General features: G+C 41.3%; 1 protein-coding gene across 1 annotated transcript; it reads left to right on the top strand.

Annotated features, from left to right (window-relative positions):
* Nucleotides 1-2633: 2633 nt before the first annotated feature.
* Nucleotides 2634-18115, top strand: LOC135560300 (zinc finger protein 239-like). The gene is made up of 2 exons (XM_065002157.1): nucleotides 2634-3167; nucleotides 17331-18115. Exons 1-2 carry the CDS (start codon nucleotides 2858-2860, stop codon nucleotides 18113-18115), a joined length of 1095 nt encoding a protein of 364 aa, XP_064858229.1. The 5' UTR covers nucleotides 2634-2857.
* Nucleotides 18116-18821: the final 706 nt, after the last annotated feature.

Below are 18821 nucleotides of genomic sequence, written 5' to 3'. Positions count from 1 at the left end.
AATGAGAGGGGTGGGGAGCCACGATATACACCCCAAAGGGCCACGTGGTGACCCCCCACGATATACACCCCAAAGGGCCACGTCGTGACCCCCAGAATGAGAGAGGAGGAGCCACGATATACACCCCAAAGGACCACGTCGTGACCCCCAGAATGAGAGAGGAGGAGCCACGATATACACCCCAAAGGACCACGTCGTGACCCCCAGAATGAGAGAGGAAGAGCCACGATATACACCCCAAAGGACCACGTCGTGACCCCTCCCAGAATGAGAGAGGAGGAGCCACGATATACACCCCAAAGGACCACGTCGTGACCCCCTCCCCCAGAATGAGAGAGGAGGAGCCACGATATACACCCCAAAGGACCACGTCGTGACCCCCAGAATGAGAGAGGAGGAGCCACGATATACACCCCAAAGGACCACGTCGTGACCCCCCCAGAATGAGAGAGGAGGAGCCACGATATACACCCCAAAGGGCCACGTCGTGACCCCCAGAATGAGAGAGGAGGAGCCACGATATACACCCCAAAGGACCACGTCGTGACCCCCCTCCCAGAATGAGAGAGGAGGAGCCACGATATACACCCCAAAGGACCACGTCGTGACCCCCCCCAGAATGAGAGAGCGGTGGGGAGCCACGATATACACCCCAAAGGACCACGTCGTGACCCCCCCAGAATGAGAGAGGAGGAGCCACGATATACACCCCAAAGGACCACGTCGTGACCCCCCAGAATGAGAGAGGAGGAGCCACGATATACACCCCAAAGGACCACGTCGTGACCCCCAGAATGAGAGAGGAGGAGCCACGATATACACCCCAAAGGACCACGTCGTGACCCCCCCAGAATGAGAGAGGAGGAGCCACGATATACACCCCAAAGGACCACGTCGTGACCCCCAGAATGAGAGAGGAGGAGCCACGATATACACCCCAAAGGACCACGTCGTGACCCTCCCCCAGAATGAGAGAGGAGGAGCCACGATATACACCCCAAAGGACCACGTCGTGACCCTCCCCCCCCAGAATGAGAGAGGAGGAGCCACGATATACACCCCAAAGGGCCACGTCGTGAACCCCCCCCCAGAATGAGAGAGGAGGAGCCACGATATACACCCCAAAGGGCCACGTCGTGACAGTGTACTAGTCTTCAAACTAAAGGTGTATGAAAATGTGATGACGTTGTTCTGATAACATTGATAAGAGTTGTTGACGTGAAGAAGATTCACTTGCTGCCTCATCGATCTTCTCAAATGTATTAATCCACCATGTCGGAGGAAGTCCTCTGACCAACAGAGGGCAGCACCTCTCTGCTTGTCTGTATGGGGTGGTCACCAGGTAGGAAGATGGAATGGAAACCTAATTCACATTTTTAAAAGGTTAGAAACTGAGAATAGACGTTCTCAGAATAAGTGTCTGGTTCTTTTCTTTTGAATCTGACAGCTCCCTTTAGCCCAGTTGTAACATTAATGCCAACAACATATAAGTGAACGCACCAATTTGTAAGTCGCTCTGGATAAGAGCGTCTGCTAAATGACTTAAATGTAAATGTAAATGAAGAAAACACAGGTGCTGATTGTAAAAAAGCATTTGATTGATGCAACATTTTATTTATTTTTGTCTGAATAAAAATCAAATGTGGAACGCCGCTAGTACACGTTCATTATATACACTGAATTTACAAAACATTATGAACACCTGCTCTTTTCATGACACAGCCCACCTACACAAGCTACTTTATATTCGTAAAATATTCCAATCAGATTCCCCCATTATACCCATTAGTATACCGTGTATTCAGAAAGTATTCAGACCCCTTGACTTTTTCCCAGATTTTGTTACATCACAGCTAACATTGATTCAATCGTTTTTTCCCCCTCATCAATCTATACACAATACCCTATAATGACATCACAATACCCCATAATGATATCACAATACCCTATAATGACATCACAATACCCCATAATGATATCACAATACCCCATAATGACAAAGCAAAAACAGGTTTTTATATAAAAAATAAATAAATCCAATATCACATTTACAAAGTATACAGACCTTTACTCAGTACTTTGTTGAAGCAACTTTGGCAGCGATTACAGCCTTGAGTCTTCATGGGTATGAGGCTTCATGTTTGGCACACCTGTATTTGGGGAGTTTATCCAATTCTCTGCAGATCCCACCCATTCTTCTCTGAAGAGTGTCTGGGCCACTCAAGGGCATTCAGAGACTTGTCCCGATTTCCCCTCGAAATGTCCCCTCGTCTTTATATAGCAAAGTATTTGAATTATTTTATTTTTGACAGTCATTTTTTCCCCTCGTCTTTATCAAGGGTGTCAATAACTGTAGGAGTTTATTTAGATCATATCTATTTATCTATTTATTATATCTGAACTAATCCATCAACACTTGTTGCTCTTTGTACGTGTTGATATAATATTCTTATTTAATGGAGGAAAAAAAACGTTTCCCTAAACTGCTTTATAATATTATAATTCATTGGAGATTTTAAAAAAAAAGTGTTCCCTCCTCAACTGCGTTTCCTCCCTCCAGACAGCAGATGGCGATATGTGTCTTTCAGGCGATGTTTCTACTGTGACGTATAATCTAGGGGACGGAACGCTTCTACAACAACTGCAGTCGCCTCGGTAGCTCGCTAGACAACAAAGTCGGAACATTCAAGTTCTTTAGACAACTTCCTGGTTTAATTTGCCAATATGTTTTAAACATACTTCTGTGTGAAAGAACTAGTTATCCCATTTAATTTCGTATTGACGTTGTTGCTGTTAGCTGTCTGGTTAAGTTAACACTAGTCTAGTTGCTAATGCTAATGAGCTAACATCCCCGACCATGAGTTTACTAAGCTACACTGAGAATTGCTTGACCGAGAAAGGAAATCTCATGGAAGAGGAGACTGTTACCGTCAAGAAAGAAGTAGAAGGTGAGGCTGTTACAGTGAAAGAAGAAGGGGAAGAGGCTTTCAGCGTGAAAGAGGAGGATACAGTTTTTGTAATGAAGGAGGAGGATGGGGAGATGACTGTCACAGTGAAAGAGGAGGAAGACGTTTTTGGAGTGAAGGAGGAAGAGGGGGAGATTACTGTCACATTGGAGGAGGACGAAGAACCGAAGACTGGAGAACTGATTAACACCAGTAAATACAGTGAGTATTATCTTGTAAAACAGGGACATTGATCTGATTAACACCAGTAAGGACAAACTCTGCAGTTAGTGAAATATTGTTGTTATACGTCCTCCAGTGATTCTATACTTGACTATGTTGTTCTGTAGGTATTGTTATATGTCCTCCAGTGATACTACACTTGACTATGTTGTTCTGTAGGTATTGTCCTCCAGTGATTCTACACTTGACTATGTTGTTCTGTAGGTATTGTTATACGTCCTCCTGTGATACTACACTTGACTATGTTGTTCTGTAGGTGTTGTTATACGTCCTCCAGTGATTCTACACTTGACTATGTTGTTCTGTAGGTATCGTTATACGTCCTCCAGTGATTCTATACTTGACTATGTTGTTCTGTAGGTATTGTTATACGTCCTCCAGTGATTCTACACTTGACTATGTTGTTCTGTAGGTATTGTTATACGTCCTCCAGTGATTCTACACTTGACTATGTTGTTCTGTAGGTATTGTTATACGTCCTCCAGTGATTCTACACTTGACTATGTTGTTCTGTAGGTATCGTTATACGTCCTCCAGTGATTCTACACTTGACTATGTTGTTCTGTAGGTATTGTTATATGTCCTCCAGTGATTCTACACTTGACTATGTTGTTCTGTAGGTATTGTTATACGTCCTCCAGTGATTCTACACTTGACTATGTTGTTCTGTAGGTATTGTTATTCGTCCTCCAGTGATTCTACACTTGACTATGTTGTTCTGTAGGTATTGTTATATGTCCTCCAGTGATTCTACACTTGACTATGTTGTTCTGTAGGTATTGTTATATGTCCTCCAGTGATACTACACTTGACTATGTTGTTCTGTAGGTATTGTCCTCCAGTGATTCTACACTTGACTATGTTGTTCTGTAGGTATTGTCCTCCAGTGATTCTACACTTGACTATGTTGTTCTGTAGGTATTGTCCTCCAGTGATTCTACACTTGACTATGTTGTTCTGTAGGTATTGTTCCTCCAGTGATTCTACACTTGACTATGTTGTTCTGTAGGTATTGTTATACGTCCTCCAGTGATTCTACACTTGACTATGTTGTTCTGTAGGTGTTGTTATACGTCCTCCAGTGATCCTACACTTGACTATGTTGTTCTGTAGGTATTGTTATACGTCCTCCAGTGATTCTACACTTGACTATGTTGTTCTGTAGGTATTGTCCTCCAGTGATTCTACACTTGACTATGTTGTTCTGTAGGTATTGTTATACGTCCTCCAGTGATTCTACACTTGACTATGTTGTTCTGTAGGTAACGTCCTCCAGTGATTCTACACTTGACTATGTTGTTCTGTAGGTATTGTTATATGTCCTCCAGTGATTCTACACTTGACTATGTTGTTCTGTAGGTATTGTTATACGTCCTCCAGTGATTCTACACTTGACTATGTCGTTCTGTAGGTATTGTTATACGTCCTCCAGTGATTCTACACTTGACTATGTTGTTCTGTAGGTATTGTTATACGTCCTCCAGTGATTCTACACTTGACTATGTTGTTCTGTAGGTATTGTTATACGTCCTCCAGTGATTCTACACTTGACTATGTTGTTCTGTAGGTATTGTTATACGTCCTCCAATGATACTACACTTGACTATGTTGTTCTGTAGGTACTGTTATACGTCCTCCAGTGATCCTACACTTGACTATGTTGTTCTGTAGGTATTGTTATACGTCCTCCAGTGATTCTACACTTGACTATGTTGTTCTGTAGGTATTGTTATACGTCCTCCAGTGATCCTACACTTGACTATGTTGTTCTGTAGGTATCGTTATACGTCCTCCAGTGATTCTACACTTGACTATGTTGTTCTGTAGGTATTGTTATACGTCCTCCAGTGATTCTACACTTGACTATGTTGTTCTGTAGGTATTGTTCCTCCAGTGATTCTACACTTGACTATGTTGTTCTGTAGGTATTGTTAATTGTCCTCCAGTGATTCTACACTTGACTATGTTGTTCTGTAGGTATCGTTATACGTCCTCCAGTGATTCTACACTTGACTATGTTGTTCTGTAGGTATTGTACTCCAGTGATTCTACACTTGACTATGTTGTTCTGTAGGTATCGTTATACGTCCTCCAGTGATTCTATACTTGACTATGTTGTTCTGTAGGTATCGTTATATGTCCTCGAGTGATTCTACACTTGACTATGTTGTTCTGTAGGTATTGTTATACGTCCTCCAGTGATTCTACACTTGACTATGTTGTTCTGTACGTATTGTTATACGTCCTCCAGTGATTCTACACTTGACTATGTTGTTCTGTAGGTATTGTCCTCCAGTGATTCTACACTTGACTATGTTGTTCTGTAGGTATTGTCCTCCAGTGATTCTACACTTGACTATGTTGTTCTGTAGGTATCGTTATATGTCCTCCAGTGATTCTACACTTGACTATGTTGTTCTGTAGGTATTGTTATATGTCCTCCAGTGATTCTACACTTGACTATGTTGTTCTGTAGGTATTGTTATACGTCCTCCAGTGATTCTACACTTGACTATGTTGTTCTGTAGGTACTGTTATACGTCCTCCAGTGATCCTACACTTGACTATGTTGTTCTGTAGGTATTGTTATACGTCCTCCAGTGATTCTACACTTGACTATGTTGTTCTGTAGGTATTGTTATACGTCCTCCAGTGATCCTACACTTGACTATGTTGTTCTGTAGGTATCGTTATACGTCCTCCAGTGATTCTACACTTGACTATGTTGTTCTGTAGGTATTGTTATACGTCCTCCAGTGATTCTACACTTGACTATGTTGTTCTGTAGGTATTGTTATACGTCCTCCAGTGATTCTACACTTGACTATGTTGTTCTGTAGGTATTGTTCCTCCAGTGATTCTACACTTGACTATGTTGTTCTGTAGGTATTGTTAATTGTCCTCCAGTGATTCTACACTTGACTATGTTGTTCTGTAGGTATCGTTATACGTCCTCCAGTGATTCTACACTTGACTATGTTGTTCTGTAGGTATTGTACTCCAGTGATTCTACACTTGACTATGTTGTTCTGTAGGTATCGTTATACGTCCTCCAGTGATTCTATACTTGACTATGTTGTTCTGTAGGTATCGTTATATGTCCTCGAGTGATTCTACACTTGACTATGTTGTTCTGTAGGTATTGTTATACGTCCTCCAGTGATTCTACACTTGACTATGTTGTTCTGTACGTATTGTTATACGTCCTCCAGTGATTCTACACTTGACTATGTTGTTCTGTAGGTATTGTCCTCCAGTGATTCTACACTTGACTATGTTGTTCTGTAGGTATTGTCCTCCAGTGATTCTACACTTGACTATGTTGTTCTGTAGGTATCGTTATATGTCCTCCAGTGATTCTACACTTGACTATGTTGTTCTGTAGGTATTGTTATACGTCCTCCAGTGATTCTACACTTGACTATGTTGTTCTGTAGGTATTGTTATACGTCCTCCAGTGATTCTACACTTGACTATGTTGTTCTGTAGGTATTGTTATACGTCCTCCAGTGGTTCTACACTTGACTATGTTGTTCTGTAGGTATTGTTATACGTCCTCCAGTGATTCTACACTTGACTATGTCGTTCTGTAGGTATTGTTATACGTCCTCCAGTGATTCTATACTTGACTATGTTGTTCTGTAGGTATTGTTATACGTCCTCCAGTGATTCTATAATTGACTATGTTGTTCTGTAGGTATTGTTATACGTCCTCCAGTGATTCTACACTTGACTATGTTGTTCTGTAGGTATTGTTATACGTCCTCCAGTGATTCTACACTTGACTATGTTGTTCTGTAGGTATTGTCCTCCAGTGATACTACACTTGACTATGTTGTTCTCTAGGTATTGTTATACGTCCTCCAGTGATTCTACACTTGACTATGTTGTTCTGTAGGTATTGTTATACGTCCTCCAGTGATTCTACACTTGACTATGTTAAATGTAAATACAGTAAATTACAAAACACAAAAGGGTAAACAAATAAAAAATGTTTCGAGCAAAATTAGTTTTAAGCAAAACTTAAAGGAGTTGGTGTGATGAGAAATGGTGATGTCATTCTTCATTTGCTTGAGGAACAAATAGAGGAACTTGTGTTATGTCACGACTTACCTGGACCACCTGTTGAGATGTCATAACTTAACTGGACCACCTGTTGAGATGTGCCATGACTTACCTGGACCACCTGTTGAGATGTCATGACTTACCTGGACCACCTGTTGAGATGTGTCATGACTTACCTGGACCACCTGTTGAGATGTGTCATGACTTAACTGGACCACCTGTTGAGATGTGCCATGACTTACCTGGACCACCTGTTGAGATGTCATGACTTACCTGGACCACCTGTTGAGATGTGTCATGACTTACCTGGACCACCTGTTGAGATGTGTCATGACTTAACTGGACCACCTGTTGAGATGTGCCATGACTTACCTGGACCACCTGTTGAGATGTCATGACTTACCTGGACCACCTGTTGAGATGTGTCATGACTTACCTGGACCACCTGTTGAGATGTGCCATGACTTACCTGGACCACCTGTTGAGATGTGCCATGACTTACCTGGACCACCTGTTGAGATGTCATGACTTAACTGGACCACCTGTTGAGATGTGCCATGACTTACCTGGACCACCTGTTGAGATGTGCCATGACTTACCTGGACCACCTGTTGAGATGTCATGACTTACCTGGACCACCTTTTGAGATGTGCCATGACTTACCTGGACCACCTGTTGAGATGTGTCATGACTTACCTGGACCACCTGTTGAGATGTCATGACTTACCTGGACCACCTGTTGAGATGTGCCATGACTTACCTGGACCACCTGTTGAGATGTGCCATGACTTACCTGGACCACCTGTTGAGATGTCATGACTTACCTGGACCACCTGTTGAGATGTCATGACTTACCTGGACCACCTGTTGAGATGTGTCATGACTTACCTGGACCACCTGTTGAGATGTGCCATGACTTACCTGGACCACCTGTTGAGATGTGTCATGACTTACCTGGACCACCTGTTGAGATGTGCCATGACTTACCTGGACCACCTGTTGAGATGTGCCATGACTTACCTGGACCACCTGTTGAGATGTGCCATGACTTACCTGGACCACCTGTTGAGATGTCATGACTTACCTGGACCACCTGTTGAGATGTGTCATGACTTACCTGGACCACCTGTTGAGATGTGTCATGACCCCCTTTTTGAGATGTGCCTTGTGTTCAGTAAATCAGATGTTAATTTCTTGCGTCGAGCCAACCCGGTCATGACTACAGCCTCAAGCTTATTACCATAACGCAACGTTAACTATTCATGAAAATCGCAAATGAAATGAAATCAATATGCTAGCTCTCATGCTTAGCCTTTTGTTAACAACACTGTCATCTCAGATTTTCAAAAATATACTTCTCAACCATAGCAAAACTAGCATTTAGCGTTAGCATTTAGCATTAGCATTTAGCGTTAGCATCACCAGACAACATTTTCACAAAAACCAGAAAAACATTCAAATAAATCATTTACCTTTGAAGAACTTCGGATGTTTTCAATGAGGAGACTCTCTGTTAGATAGCAAATGTTCAGTTTTCCTGAAAGATTATTTGTGCAGGAGAAATCGGTCCGTTTTCTGCGTCATGTTTGGCTACCAAAGAAAAACGAAAATTCAGTTATAAAAACGCCAAACTTTTTCCAAAATAACTCCATAATATCGACTGAAACATGGCAAACGTTGTTTAGAATCAATCCTCAAGGTGTTTTTTCTACATATCTCTTCAATGATGTATCGTTCCTGGAAGTGTGCTTCTCCCTCTGAATGGCATGGTAAAATGATTGCACCTGAGAATTGCGCACCAACTTAGACAAAGGACACCGGGTGGACCCCTGGCAAATGTAGTCTCTTATGGCCAATCTTCCAATGATATGCCTACAAATACGTCACAATGCTGCAGACATCTTGGACAAACGGCAGAGAGCATAAGCTCGTTCACGGCACATTCACAGCCATATAAGGAGACGATAGAAAAACAGAGCTTCAGAAATTCTGCTCATTTCCTGTTTGAGGTTTCGCCTGTAGCATGAGTTCCGTGGCACTCACAGATAATATCTTTGCAGTTTTGAAAACGTCAGAGTGTTTTCTTTCCAAAGCTGCCAATTATATGCATAGTCAAGCATATTTTTGTGACAAAATATTGCGCTTAAAACGGGAACGTTTTTTGATCCAATAATGAAATAGCGTCCCCATAGCTTCAACTGGTTAAAGGAGACTAGCAAGTTTAAATAGGACATTGCATAAAAATCTTATATTTGTCTAAATTAAACTGGTTAACTTTTTTATATACAGTACCTGCCAAAAGTTTGGACACACCTGTTAATTGAAATGCATTCCAGGTGACTACCTCATGAAGCTGGTTGAGAGAATGCCAAGTGTGCAACGCTGTCATCAGGACAAAGGGGTGGGTATATGCAGAATCTCAAATATATAAAATATATTTTGATTTGTTTAACACTTGTTTTGGTTACTACAGGATTCCATATGAGTTATTTCATAGTTTTGATGTCTTCACTATTTTTCTACAATGTAGAAAATAGTAAAAAAAATAAAGAAAAACCTTTAATGAGTAGGTGTTCTAAAACTCCAAACTGAGTGTTCTAACCTTGAATGAGGAGGTGTTCTAACACTCCAAACGTAGTGTTCTAACCTTGAATGAGGAGGTGTTCTAACACTCCAAACTGAGTGTTCTAACCTTGAATGAGTAGGTGTTCTAACACTCCAAACTGAGTGTTCTAACCTTGAATGAGGAGGTGTTCTAACACTCCAAACGTAGTGTTCTAACCTTGAATGAGGAGGTGTTCTAACACTCCAAACTGAGTGTTCTAACCTTGAATGAGTAGGTGTTCTAACACTCCAAACTGAGTGTTCTAACCTTGAATGAGGAGGTGTTCTAAAACGGTTGACCGGTAGTGTATATACAAAAAATATATAAATTCAAATGGCTCACAAAGAAGCTCACCTATTGGTAGATGGGTTTAACAACAACAACAAGAAGCTCACCTATTGGTAGATGGGTTTAACAACAACAACAAGAAGCTCACCTATTGGTAGATGGGTTTAACAACAACAACAAGAAGCTCACCTATTGGTAGATGGGTTTAACAACAACAACAAGAAGCTCACCTATTGGTAGATGGGTTTAACAACAACAACAAGAAGCTCACCTATTGGTAGATGGTTTTAACAACAACAACAAGAAGCTCACCTATTGGTAGATGGGTTTAACAACAACAACAAGAAGCTCACCTATTGGTAGATGGGTTTAACAACAACAACAAGAAGCTCACCTATTGGTAGATGGGTTTAACAACAACAACAAGAAGCTCACCTATTGGTAGATGGTTTTAACAACAACAACAAGAAGCTCACCTATTGGTAGATGGGTTTAACAACAACAACAAGAAGCTCACCTATTGGTAGATGGACAACAACAAGAAGAAGCAGACATTTAATATCCCTTTGAGTATGAGGTGGAGTTATTAATTACACTTTAGATCAGGACTGGACGATATGGTCCAAATGTTCTATCATGGTATTTTAACATAAATTGACGGTATTTGACTGTATTGAAAATGTTTTTTTAATAATAAAAGTTTTACATTTGCTTTATGAGTAGTGGGTGAATTTAGGGTGGCAGCACATATATTCCAAGTGATTTCAATGAGTTTTTCTCCATTCTGATTGGTTTATACTGTTCAATTCAACCCCAAAAAGTCATCATGTTAAACATTTCCTGCAATGAGTTTTTCTCCATTCTGATTGGTTTATACTGTTCAATTCAACTTCAAAAAGTCATGATGTTAAACATTTCCTGCAATTAGTTTTTCTCCATTCTGATTGGTTAATGTGATTTCAATGAGTTTTTCTCCATTCTGATTGGTTTATACTGTTCAACCCCCCCAAAAAAAGTAATCATGTTAAACATTTCCTGCATTTGAGATCATTTCCACACTGCCACGTAGGGCTGCTCGATATGGGCAAGAAATCTGGGCCTTATTTTTTAACCAAATCTTGCAATTTGACTTGCGATTTAGAGCAAAACACTTGGGTTAACTGTTGGAATCATGGGACTAGAATGTCTATTCCAAATATATAGTTAGAATATAATAGTGGGCACTTTGAATACAGCGTTTGACATAACAACGAATGAAAATTGCCAGGGAGGTTGTGACAGGGTAGGAACTAATGTGTTGATAGGTGGTTTCCTAGGGGGACCCTATAATCTTGGGCAACATTGAATGTTTTCTCTTAGCTTCTTCATGTAGCTTATTCTTGCTATGCGTTGTACCTCTTTTAATTTAGAAGACACTGTTGATAACCATAACAACCATAAGTTAGCGATTAGCATTAGCGGCTAACAATATTGAGGAACAACACTGTTGATAACAACCATAAGTTAGCGATTAGCATTAGCGGCTAACAATATTGAGGAACAACACTGTTGATAACAACCATAAGTTAGCGATTAGCATTAGCGGCTAACAATATTGAGGAACAACACTGTTGATAACAACCATAAGTTAGCGATTAGCATTAGCGGCTAACAAGATTGAGGAACAACACTGTTGATAACAACAACACTGTTGATAACAACCATAAGTTAGCGATTAGCATTAGCAGGGTAGGAGGGTAGAAGACACGGTTGCAGGAACAACATGCTGATTTTAGGTCTACACCATCACTGGTGTTATCAGGCTGTGTAGCTAAATTAGCGATTAGCAATATTGAGGAACAACACTGTTGATAACAACCATAAGTTAGCGATTAGCATTAGCGGCTAACAAGATTGAGGAACAACACTGTTGATAACAACAACACTGTTGATAACAACCATAAGTTAGCCATTAGCATTAGCAGGGTAGGAGGGTAGAAGACACGGTTGCAGGAACAACATGCTGATTTTAGGTCTACACCATCACTGGTGTTATCAGGCTGTGTAGCTAAATTAGCGATTAGCATTAGCGGCTAACAATATTGAGGAACAACACTGTTGATAACAACCATAAGTTAGCGATTAGCATTAGCGGCTAACAAGATTGAGGAACAACACTGTTGATAACAACAACACTGTTGATAACAACCATAAGTTAGCGATTAGCATTAGCAGGGTAGGAGGGTAGAAGACACGGTTGCAGGAACAACATGCTGATTTTAGGTCTACACCATCACTGGTGTTATCAGGCTGTGTAGCTAAATTAGCGATTAGCATTAGCGGCTAACAATATTGAGGAACAACACTGTTGATATAACAACCATAAGTTAGCGATTAGCATTAGCGGCTAACAAGATTGAGGAACAACACTGTTGATAACAACAACACTGTTGATAACAACCATAAGTTAGCGATTAGCATTAGCAGGGTAGGAGGGTAGAAGACACGGTTGCAGGAACAACATGCTGATTTTAGGTCTACACCATCACTGGTGTTATCAGGCTGTGTAGCTAAGTTAGCGATTAGCATTAGCAGGGTAGGAGGGTAGAAGACACGGTTGCAGGAACAACATGCTGATTTTAGGTCTACACCATCACTGGTGTTATCAGGCTGTGTAGCTAAGTTAGCGATTAGCATTAGCGGCTAACAATATTGAGGAACAACACTGTTGATAACAACCATAAGTTAGCGATTAGCATTAGCGGCTAACAATATTGAGGAACAACACTGTTGATAACAACCATAAGTTAGCGATTAGCATTAGCAGGGTAGGAGGGTAGAAGACACGGTTGCAGGAACAACATGCTGATTTTAGGTCTACACCATCACTGGTGTTATCAGGCTGTGTAGCTCATTATAATAACTTCCTTATCGTTTGCACTCGCTGTATATAGACTTTTTGTTTTCTTTTTTTGTTTTTACTGGTGTTATTGAATGTATGTTTTGTTTACTCCACGTGTATCTCTGTGTTGTTGTTTGTGGTCTCTACTGCTTTGCTTTATCTTGGCCAGGTCGCAGTTGTAAATGAGAACTTGTTTATAGAACTAAGTTAAGCCTAACCTGGTTAAACTACCATTATGACATCATGACCACCTGGTTAAACTACCATTATGACATCGTTGACCACCTGGTTAAACTACCATTATGACATCGTTGACCACCTGGTTAAACTACCATTATGACATCGTTGACCACCTGGTTAAACTACCATTATGACATCGTTGACCACCTGGTTAAACTACCATTATGACATCGTTGACCACCTGGTTAAACTACCATTATGACATCATGACCACCTGGTTAAACTACCATTATGACATCGTTGACCACCTGGTTAAACTACCATTATGACATCATGACCACCTGGTTAAACTACCATTATGACATCGTTGACCACCTGGTTAAACTACCATTATGACATCGTTGACCACCTGGTTAAACTACCATTATGACATCGTTGACCACCTGGTTAAACTACCATTATGACATCGTTGACCACCTGGTTAAACTACCATTATGACATCGTTGACCACCTGGTTAAACTACCATTATGACATCGTTGACCACCTGGTTAAACTACCATTATGACATCATGACCACCTGGTTAAACTACCATTATGACATCGTTGACCACCTGGTTAAACTACCATTATGACATCGTTGACCACCTGGTTAAACTACCATTATGACATCGTTGACCACCTGGTTAAACTACCATTATGACATCGTTGACCACCTGGTTAAACTACCATTATGACATCGTTGACCACCTGGTTAAACTACCATTATGACATCGTGACCACCTGGTTAAACTACCATTATGACATCGTGACCACCTGGTTAAACTACCATTATGACATCGTGACCACCTGGTTAAACTACCATTATGACATCATGACCACCTGGTTAAATAAAGGTGAAATAAATAACATTACGCTTGCTCTTACTCAGTACATTTATTAGCTAAGTTAGCGATTAGCATTAGCGGCTAACAATATTGAGGAACAACACTGTTGATAACAACCATAAGTTAGCGATTAGCATTAGCGGCTAACAATATTGAGGAACAACACTGTTGATAACAACCATAAGTTAGCGATTAGCATTAGCGGCTAACAATATTGAGGAACAACACTGTTGATATAACAACCATAAGTTAGCGATTAGCATTAGCGGCTAACAAGATTGAGGAACAACACTGTTGATAACAACCATAAGTTAGCGATTAGCATTAGCGGCTAACAAGATTAGAGGAACAACCTGCTAATAAAATACAAACTAGCTGTTTGCAGATGCAAGAAACACAAGCTAATAGTGTAATTATATCAAATGCTAGTAGATTTATATTTTAAGAAGCAAAGTGACAACTGCATGGTTGTTATCAACCATTGACGATGCAGACTGAACGCAAGTGTCTCGTTGTTGACGCGCTCCTGTGACAGAGGGACGTGGTCTGTGTGGAAAGCCGCATAGAGAGAGAGAGAGAGATGACTCCTTGCTGTCCCCAGTCCACCTGGCCATGCTGCTGCTCCAGTTTCAACTTCCACCTGACTGTGCTGCTGCTCCAGTTTCAACTGTTCTGCCTTATTATTATTCGACCATGCTGGTCATTTATGAACATTTGAACATCTTGGCCATGTTCTGTTATAATCTCCACCCGGCACAGCCAGAAGAGGACTGGCCACCCCACATAGCCTGGTTCCTCTCTAGGTTTCTTCCTAGGTTTTGGCCTTTCTAGGGAATTTTTCCTAGCCACCCCTCAGAGCCTGGTTCCTCTCTAGGTTTCTTCCTAGGTTTTGGCCTTTCTAGGGAGTTTTTCCTAGCCACCGTGCTTCTACACCTGCATTGCTTGCTGTTTGGGGTTTTAGGCTGGGTTTCTGTACAGCACTTTGAGATATCAGCTGATGTACGAAGGGCTTTATAAATACATTTGATTTGATTTGATTTGAAGTATCGGGAAAAAAAATGGACGTTACACACTGCTGCTTATCACATTTTAACAAACCAAACATTCAAAATAAAATAATATAGAAGGTCAAGTTAAAAACTCAAACCGGTCCGTGCTTCAACGCAAAAAACTGTATACCACCCAACCCTACTTTAGATGTATTGATGTATTTAGTGTATCAATACACCCAGTCACTACAAAGATACAGGCGTCCTACCTAACTCAGTGTATCAATACACCCAGTCACTACAAAGATGCAGGCGTCCTACCTAACTCAGTGTATCAATACACCCAGTCACTACAAAGATGCAGGCGTCCTACCTAACTCAGTGTATCAATACACCCAGTCACTACAAAGATACAGGCGTCCTACCTAACTCAGTGTATCAATACACCCAGTCACTACAAAGATACAGGCGTCCTACCTAACTCAGTGTATCAATACACCCAGTCACTACAAAGATGCAGGCGTCCTACCTAACTCAGTGTATCAATACACCCAGTCACTACAAAGATACAGGCGTCCTACCTAACTCAGTTGCCATAGAGGAAGGAAACTGCTCAGGGATTTCACCATGAAGCCAATGGTGGCTTTAAAACAAAGTTGAATGGCTGTGATCGGAGCTAGAGTATCTACGCTCAAGCTGGGCAAAGTTGATGTCCACGTGTAGACTTCATCTGTAGGGATGTTAGTACACTTAACAAGAAATATAAATGCAACATGTAAAGTGTTGGTTCCATGTTTCAGGAGCTGAAATAAAATATTTCAGAAATGTTCCATACGCACTTAACGCTGATTTCTCTCTAATTTTGTGTTTCCATCCCTGTTAGCACTTCTCCTTTGCCAAGATAATCCATCCACCTGACAGGTGTGGCATATCAAAAAAGCTGATTAAACATCATGATCATTACACAGGTGCACTTTGTGCTGGGGGACAATAAAAGACCACTGATATGTACAGTTTTGTCACACAACACAATGCCACAGATGTCTCAAGTTTTGAGGGAGCGTGCAATTGGCATGCTGCTGACTGCAGGAATGTCCACCAGAGCCGTTGCTAGAGAATTGAATGTTCATGTCTCTACCATAAGCCGCCTCCAATGTCGTTTTGGAGAATTTGGCAGTACATCCAACCGGCCTCATAACTGCCGACCACGTGGGACCAGCTTCTTCATTTTAAGACCAGCCACCCGGACAGCTGGTGAAACTGTGGGTTTGCGCAACTGAAGATTTTCTGCACAAACTGTCAGAAACCGTCTCCGGGATGCTCATCTGCATGCTCGTCGTCCTCACCGGGGTCTTGACCTGATATTTCTCTGTCAAATCAGTTAACTGACAGCAGCTAGCTAGCATAGCTTTGTGATAGAGAGGATACCCAGCTGCAGCTATCACCAAGCTATTCTAACTAGCTGCTGTCAGCTAACTGATTTGACAGGGAAATATTAACTAGAGAGGTTAGCCAGCTGCAGCTATCACCAAGCTATGCTAGCTAGCTGCTGTCAGCTAACTGATTTGACAGAGAAATATCAGCTAGAGCAGATAGCCAGCTGCAGCTATCACCAAGCTATTCTAGCTAGCTGCTGTCAGCTAACTGATTTTACAGGGAAATATTAACTAGAGAGGTTAGCCAGCTGCAGCTATCACCAAGCTATGCTAGCTAGCTGCTGTCAGCTGACTGATTTGACAGGGAAATATTAACTAGAGGATAGCCAGCTGCAGCTATCACCAAGCTATTCTAGCTAGCTGCTGTCACCTTGGCTAAACACAGGGTCTAGCCTTTAGCCTACACATAGACCTGAATTAGAGATGGTGAGAAGGGGAGAAGTCCTCAACTTCAAAACGTTATTCTCTTCAGCAAAACTAGCTTACCTCATTTTACTCACTACTAGACTAGAAGAATGGGGTAATAATGTCTAGATGCTTTTTTCCAGGGGAGATTAGTTAATAAATTGCCTGGCAGGGCCTTGGGACAGTGGTTGTATAGGGATAATTCAAATATAATTGTTAACAGGCATTACCCAGGGATCATCATGAATAACTAACGGCTATTAACCAATCAGTATCCACGATCCAAATGTACTGTTTTATAATGAGGGCTCTAGTCACTAGATTAAACCTCATAGGAAGACAGTTTTTATCATGAGGAGATTTCATTCAGGTCTCTCAGTTTAACCAAATACTCTTTGTTTTTGGCAGGAAAGAGACCAGCCTCTCACTCTGACAGACGGAAGAGTCCTTCAGGGGAACCAGACCCAGAGACTCCCAAACCAGCGAGACGACACCACTGCTCCCTGTGTAATATGAGTTTTAAGTGGTCATGGAAGCTGAAAGAGCATAAAATGACACACGTAGGAGAAAAGCCATTCCAATGCTCCCAGTGTGGAAAGAGTTTTACTTTGTTAGGGAGCCTGAACAAACATAAGAGAATACACACAGGAGAAAAGCCTTATCACTGCTCCCAATGTGGAAATAGTTTTATGTGGTTAGGGAGCCTGAACAAACATAAGCGAATACACTCGGGAGAGAAGCCTTTCCCCTGTTCCCATTGTGGAAAGAATTTTAGGTTGTTAGATACCCTGAAGGAGCACAAGAGGACACACACAGGGGAAAAACCTTACCATTGCTCCCAGTGTGGAAATAGTTTTTCCCAGTTAGGGAACCTAAACAAACACAAAAAAATACACTCTGGAGAGAAACCGTACCCCTGTTCCCATTGTGGAAAGAATTTTAGGTTGTTAGATAATCTGAAAGAGCATGAGAGAACACACACAGGGGAGAAACCTTACCAATGCTCCCAGTGTGGAAATGATTTTACCCAGTTAGGGAACCTAAAAAAGCATGAGATAATCCACTCTAGAGAGAAGCCTTACCACTGCTCCCATTGTGAAAAGAGATTTACCCAGTTAGGGAGCCTGAACAAACATAGAGAATACACTCTGAGAGAAGCCTTACCCCTGTTCCCATTGTGGAAAGAATTTTAGGTTGTTAGATAATCTGAAAGAGCATGAGAGAACACACACAGGGGAGAAACCTTACCATTGCGCCCAGTGTGGAAAGGATTTTACCAAGTTAGGGAACCTAAAAGAGCATGAGAGGACACACACAGGGGAGAAGTCTTATCACTGCTCCCATTGTGGAAAGAGTTTTATCCAGCTAGGGAACCTGAATAAACATAAGAGAATACACTCTGGAGAGAAGCCTTACCCCTGTTCCCAGTGTGGAAAGAATTTTACCCAGTTGGGGAACTTAAACAAACATAAGAGAATACACTCTGCAGAGAAACCTTAACATTGTTCCAAGTTAGGGAACCTGAAAAGGCATGAGAAACATAAACACAGTTTGGATAGAGTTTTAGTTCGGGAACCTAATTGTGGAAAGACATTTTCCCGGACAGAGAATCTGAAATCACATGAGAGCATAGACAAGGCTAGTGTTCTGACTTATGTTTTTGAGTGTTGTTTTTATCAAATCCCCCCCCCCACCCCCACCCCCCAAAAAAAAAATAGTCCTACTTTAGTTTTTTCCTCTTGAGACATGATTACAATTACAATAAAGTTACAATTTAAAATGTTTTTTGATTATGGATTTGGATTGATTGAATAGAAATATGAACCCTCAGATGTTAATGATATGATTTGGAAAGTTGTCAAATGTAATTATTAAATGGAGGAATCTAAAACGGATCCG

This window comes from Oncorhynchus nerka, linkage group LG15 (assembly GCF_034236695.1).
Source record: "Oncorhynchus nerka isolate Pitt River linkage group LG15, Oner_Uvic_2.0, whole genome shotgun sequence".
NCBI lineage: Eukaryota > Metazoa > Chordata > Actinopteri > Salmoniformes > Salmonidae > Oncorhynchus > Oncorhynchus nerka.
The sequence above is the reverse complement of the archived record's forward strand: the minus strand, read 5'-3'. Positions and strand labels throughout refer to the sequence as shown.